Genomic DNA, 6373 nt, shown 5'->3' on the forward strand with positions numbered 1-6373 from the left:
CATCAGCTGTTGTAGCCACCTGAGGAGTGAACCAGCAGATGCAAGATCTCTGTCCCTCCCTTCAACTCTCCCTTTTAAATAAAGGAAGGAAAGAGGAAAGAAAGGAGAGGACAGGAGAGGGAGGGAAAAAAATGGATCAATTAAGTGTTCTTCCCGGTGACCCAGGGCCACCCCAGGCCCGTCTGCCCGCCCACCAGAGCTGTCATTTCCAACACCTGAGCCCCAGAACCAAAGGGCACGGGGAGGGGTCCCCACAGACCCCACCCTCACCTGGAGCAGGCGACCCCTCAGTGCTGGCCACAGAAGAGGGAGCACTTCACACTCTGTCTTTTCAACTGTTAGGTCACGATTCTTGTCTTTTACCTCAATTTCTCTAAGAATGAAATTTGTAGGCTTCTTGAGAAAGTCTTTGATACAAATCCTACACTATTTGACTCATTAGCAGAATTATAAGTGAAACTAAAAAGTCACGTTGACCGATCTGCAAATCCCTGGTTTTGTCAGGATTTTCTCTGGCTGAGAGGGGTGAGCACTTTCTGTTCACTGTGTCTAAACTGACTGACACTCAGTATGCACTGCTCTACAAAAAGCAACAGTTTCACTTTGAGAAAAGTCAGCAAAATAGAATATTTACAAAAATCATTTTAAACTTCTAATTCTTTTATTTAATTAGTTAATTAATTTGAAGGATAAAGAGACAGACAGAGATCTTCCAACTGCTGGTTCATTCCCTCAAATGCCCACAACAGTCAAAGCTAGACCAGGCCAAAGCCAGCAGCCAGGAGCTCCATTTTTCCAGGGGGGTGGCAGGGATTCACCTACCTAAGCTGTCGTCCGTTGCCTCCCAGGGTGCACGCTGGCAGGAAGCCAGAGGGAAGTGGAGCCAGACACCACCAGACATCCCAAGTGGGGACCAGGCTGCGTGCTGAACACCTGCCCCTGAACTCAAACGCTCAGCACAAAGGCAGGGCCCGCTCCCCTGGGGGTGGTATCTAAGCGGCAGACCCCACACCTCAGAGCCCAGCCAGTGAGCTGGCTGTACCACGCAGGGACGTCATCACAATGCGCTGGAGGCAGGAAATCAGGGCCCAGGAAGTAAACCACAGCTAGGACTCAAGGTGCTGAAGGGGATTTTCACTCCTAACACAGAACCTCCTGAAAGTCTCTCCTCCACTCAATCTGCAGAACTAAGAATCTGATTAACAGGTGAGTCACTCTGAATTACCAAACAGCCCCTGTGACCAGACACCAGGCCAACTGCTCTCAGCAGCTGTCTTCCATCGGCACCGCAGCATCTGGAAACCGCGCGCACTGGACCAGGCTGCTGTGTGAAGTCGTCACCTCCTCAGAGCAGGAAGCACCGTGGGCGGAGGAGGAGGGGTTCACCTGGAAGCCAGTGCTCACCTGGCAGTCGCGGCTCCCGCGTGAAGACCACGGGGCAGTCACTTCACACTTCACAGGAAGAGCATTCGGAAAACAGAACAAGGGGCCAGCACTGTGGTGCAGTGGGCAAAGCCACAGCCTGCAACACTAGCAGCTCGTAAGCGTGCCAGCTAGTGTCCGCTCCACTTCTGACCCAGCTCCCTCCCTGCCGATGGCCTGAGGAAGCAGCAGCAGATACCCAAGAGCCTGGGCCTCTGCACCCACGTGGGAGTCCAGGATGGACCTCCTGGCTCCTGAAGTCACTCTGCTCCAGCCTGCCCACTGCAGCCATCTGGGATGTGAGCCAGCAAATGGAAGTTCTCTGTCTCTCCCTCTCTTTCAAAACAAATCTAAAAAAAAAATTTTTTTAAACATATAAAGGTAACAGAACAACAATTCAGGGGAAAGAAGTGACGAGGACGACACAGATGGGAGCAGGCCTGAGACGAATCGAGAGGGAGGAAGACTGAGTCCTAGAGCACCTGCTACAGGCCAGAATCCTGACAAACGCCGGGCGACAGTGCCACCACGAAGACGTCGCCAGGGAAGCGAGCAAAGGCAGAGAGAGCTGGAAGACGAACCCCCCGGGCGGGGCTCACCCTGCGGCTCCGCAGACCCTCTGACTGCTGACCTCTGCTGACCACTGCGCTTCATCTTTGCGACAGCTTTTGTTGCTTTTCAAATCCTACAAGCCCAAGTGCTGGTGGACAGGACCGGGCAGAGCACAGCATTTCATGGTGTTCGAAATGCTAACGGAATCCGGGACACCGTGAGACCTGGAGACCCCGGTTAAGGGAATGTTGTCACGCTCACCAAGCCAGCTTGTGGCCTTCGTAGGTGGGACGGAAACCACACACACCACCTCAGGAAGACTAAAATCTTATGATCTCTGGGGCCCCAAAACTCAAGGACCAGACCTGCCTGTCAGCAAGTCTCGGGAAGCTGCATCCACAGGAAGTGCAGTGAGGGTCTCTCGTGCCCCCAAGACCCGACCCAGGTCCTCCCGCGTCCCTGCCACCAGGCCTGCTCCGCACCCGACGCTCCATGTGCGTACCTCTGCGGGGGGATGTACGGAGCACACACCGTCGGGAGGCCCGCGCAGGGCTCGGCCAGGGCTTTCTTCGCTTTTTTCGCTTTCTTCCTCACCTTCGACGAGGGCCTGACTGCTCGGACAGAGGTCTCCTTTCGACAGATCCCATTCTTCATCTCGCCGTCGCCGTAAATGTTCAGAGGCCTCCGGGTGCAACCTGGAGGCGTGTGGACGTCACAGTACGCGGTCTTTCTGACCGAGAAGGTGGCCCCGCCCCCCGTGAGCTCCTTCACAGGCTCCATCTTCATGTACAGGCCTGCCTTCTGGGCACACGTCACGTGGAACGCCGTGTAACAGTTCGCCTTGTGGCACTGAATGCAGGCACCCACGCCCTTCTGCTTGCAGAGGTAGCAGGTCAGTTTCCAGCGGGCGGGCGGGATGTTCCTCACCCCGTCGATGGGCTCAATGAACACCGTGTTGGCAAAGCCGACCTCTGGGATCCACAGGGCGCACACCACGTGGCCCCAGCGGTCGTCGTCCGTCTTTTTGAAGGCACCGCCCTTGTTGGGGCACAGCACGCAGTCGGCGGGCCGGGCCCGGGACTGCAGGCAGTGGCGGCAGAGCCACTGGCCCTCGGGGATGTAGGGCACCCCGTAGCACTCCTGGTGCACGGCCAGGTTGCACATGTCGCAGAAGAGGATGGCGTTGCTGTTCTGGCACTCGCCGTCCATGCAGATGCAGCACACGGCGTCCTCGTCGATCAGGCACTGCTGCTCGCCCTGCTTCTGGTTCTCGCAGTAGGACTCCTTCTCGAAGCGGTCCATCAGGAACTCGAACATGCTCTGCGGCACGGCCGCCACGCAGTCGCCCCTCCGCTTCTCGTTGACGATCTCCAGCCAGGCGTAGTCCTCCTCGTCCATGTCGTACTCCACCTCGTTGTCGAGCTCCTCCGCCGACTTCTCGATGAACTTGTAGTACACGGGCGGCCTCCTGGGCGCGGACGGGGGGCTGTACTCCACGATGCGCACCCTGGGCTCGGGCAGCGCGCTGGCGGAGGTCGGCGTGCCGTGGGTGCTGCCGGGGAGGGCTTCATTCTTCTTCTTGACTCTGTTGTTTTTGTGACGCTTAGTTCTTAAGCAAACAGGCGGCCTCTCCCGGTTCTCCTTGTTGCTGTTGCACTCACTCATCTCCTGCGCGGTGAGGTCATCTTCTAAGATGATCTCCAGGGGATCAAAGATACTGATCCTGTGCAAACGCCCTTCAATCTCTATCTCGACCATCCTCTGAGCCTGAGCGTACGTGAGCGTCTCTCGCGTGGGGGAGTGTTTAACACTGCACGGGGAGGAGGGGTGCCTCGCTGCAGAGCCTCGATGGCATCGCCCTTTCCTCCTCATTTGGTAATGATTACCTAGAACAAAACCACACCGAGGTTAGTCCCAGGCAGAGCACCAAAGCCACGAGAGAAAACCACGAAAGCACCTCGGGCAGAGCTAGCCATCAACTCAACCCTCAGTCAAAAGCAAACGCACAGCTCTCGGATTGCTGAGACTTCAAACCGCTCATCCCGAAACTCACGGCCACGTTCAATAACCCTGCAACGGTGCCTCCTCCCCAGGCCACAGGGTAACTGCCAGGACAGAGGAGCCAGCCGTGGAACCAGGAAGGGAGGCAGCGTGGAGGGGCAGCCCCCGAGGGCTCCTGCCAACTGGCCCAAGCCCCCTCCGGAGCTCTGGGATTCCCAGCATTTGCTGGCTAAAGCCAGCAGGTGTGACCCCGACCCTCACCTCTGCCCACAGGTGTAGTGTCGGGCTGACTGGCTGGTGTGCAGCTGGTCCCCCATTAGACCATGCACAGGGCTAACCCATAGTCCAGGTGGGCACTGGGTCCCAACACTCTGCCTGCACTGCCCTCTGTGCTGCCCACTGCTGCCCCCAAGCGCCTCCACCAGCCCAAGTGCACCTGCTCCCCGTGTGGCACCCCTGCTGGGGGCTGGGAGCTTCCAGGGTCCAACAACATAACGAGGCAGGAGACAAACCAGGGCCTGTCCACCCTCTCCGTAATCTGTCCCCACGTGCGCTGAGGCCAGACACAGCAGCCACTCCAGGACTCGAGGGGAGCTGTGCACTGCTCTGGGGGGTGTCCCCATGCCCGGAGGGCCCCAATCAACTGTGCAAACCTCAGCAGTGACACTGTGGAAACCAGTGGGGCCAGTTAACCCGCCCCAGCCTCAGGGGCATTTCTCAGCCCAGCCTGACCGCTGCGCTGGCCTCCACGTGCTAGGCAACACCAGGGGAGGAGACGCTCTGCTGCCGCCCCACGGAGCACCTGCACCGCCCAGAGGGTCCCCTGCACGGGTCCAGGTGCCTCAAACCTGCCCACCAGGCCTCAAGAGAACCCGCTCTCCTCGGGGAGGGGGACCAGCGAGCTCCCAGCGCACACTTCCCCCACGGCCCGCACTCACAGCCTGGCAGTGAGCGAGCTGCACCTCTGGGAGGGCCGGCCAACAGCAGGCTCCGCCATCACTCCGGAAGGGCATCCCAGCAAACCCCAAACGCAGACCCCTCGCCCGCGGGGTCTTCCTCCAGCCAGGGGTCGGCCACGCCCCAACTCACCCGCCGCGGGGCCTCCCGGCGCCGCCCCTCGGACCCCGGCCCCGACGGGCAGGGCCCGCTCCTCCTGTCATTACCGAGGTGCGGCCCGAGCAACAGTTGGTTCCAACCAAACCGGCAATTGTCTCGCAGCGGCGCCCAGCGCTCCGGCTGCGACCCGGCCTCCCACACCCACGCGGCCCGCGTCCGGCCGCGTCTGCGAGGAGCGCTTCCCCGCACGTGGCCCCGGGCTCTGCGCACACCCGCGGCTGCGGGAACCAGTGCGGGAAACACAGCCGAGCAACGGGCGGCCGCGGCGGCGCCGGGACCCGCACACCCGGCCCGGCGCGAGCCGGTACCCCGTGTCCGCACCGGACCCCGCGGAGCCCCGCGCCGCGCGCGCCCCGCGGCCGGACCCCACGGAAAGTTTCTTCTCCCGCCCACGCCGCGCGCGCCGGGCCCCGCGACGCCCGGCAGGGTGCGGGCCGACGCCGCGCGGGGCGAGGCCGCCCGGGAGCTCCCGTGCCCGCAGGCGAGCCGGGCCGCTCGGTTACATAACGCGCCCCGCCGGCAGCCCCGGCCCGGCGCGGACTCCGGGCGGGACCCTCGCCCGTGCGCAGCGGCCGCCCGCCCGCCCGCCCCGGGCCCCGACTCCCGGCCTCCGCGGCCTCCCCGGCCCGGCGGCCCCCGCCCGGCGCGCCCGGCCCGGCCGGCCCGACAGCCCCGGCCTCCCGCGCCCCGCCGCCGCCGCCCCGGCCGCCCGGCCGCCCGCCCGCGGACAATGCGGAGCCGCCGCCGTCGCAAACATGGCGCCCGCACCCCCACCCCGAGAGGCCGGGCCGAGGCGGCGGCGGGCCCGCGAGGCCCCGGGGAGCCCTCCCGGCCGCCCCCGCCCACTCACCTCCGGGGCGCCGCGGCCGCGGGAGCCCGGCGGGCGGGCGGCGGGCACGGGACCGGCGCGGCCGAGGCGGCGCTAATGGCGCCCGCGGCTCCTCCGCCAACGGCCGCGCAGGCCGGGCCCCGCCGCCGCTCAGGGCGCGGGCGAATGGCCGCGGCGGCTGCGGGCCCGGCGGGGCGGCCGCGGGCGCGGGCGCGGCTCGCGCGGCGCCGGCTGGGCCCGGCTGGAGGCCCGGCGCGGGGCCCGGCCGGCGGGCGCGGGGACGGGGCGGGGACGAGCGCGGGTCGGGCGCGGGGCTGCTCGGACGCCCGGGCCGGCCGCTCGCTCCCCAGCGAAGCAAACAATGCGGCGAGCGCTCCGCCCGGCGCCTGCGTGCGAGGCGCGCCCCGCCCGCCGCCGCCGTGACGCGGCCCGCGCGGCGCCGGGGGCGGGGCC

General features: G+C 64.0%; 1 protein-coding gene across 6 annotated transcripts in view; it reads right to left on the minus strand.

The window, feature by feature from the left end:
• Positions 1-6266, minus strand: part of BRD1 (bromodomain containing 1) — a 45268-nt gene extending 39002 nt beyond the window's left edge. For 5 of the 6 annotated variants that reach the window (XR_007916642.2, XR_007916644.2, XR_007916643.2 and 2 more), the window contains exons 1-2: positions 5942-6266; positions 2477-3860 (exon numbers count right to left, since the gene is read on the minus strand). Coding sequence is in view for 3 of the 6 variants with exons in the window: in XM_051839199.2 (XP_051695159.1) it covers positions 2477-3846 (1370 nt within the window). In the remaining 3 variants the exon portion in view is untranslated. Of the gene's footprint in view, positions 1-2476; positions 3861-5064; positions 5587-5941 lie in introns of those variants that run through there. The other variant, XM_051839198.2, reaches the window with a different exon arrangement.
• Positions 6267-6373: the final 107 nt, after the last annotated feature.

Source organism: Oryctolagus cuniculus, chromosome 11, assembly GCF_964237555.1.
Source record: "Oryctolagus cuniculus chromosome 11, mOryCun1.1, whole genome shotgun sequence".
NCBI lineage: Eukaryota > Metazoa > Chordata > Mammalia > Lagomorpha > Leporidae > Oryctolagus > Oryctolagus cuniculus.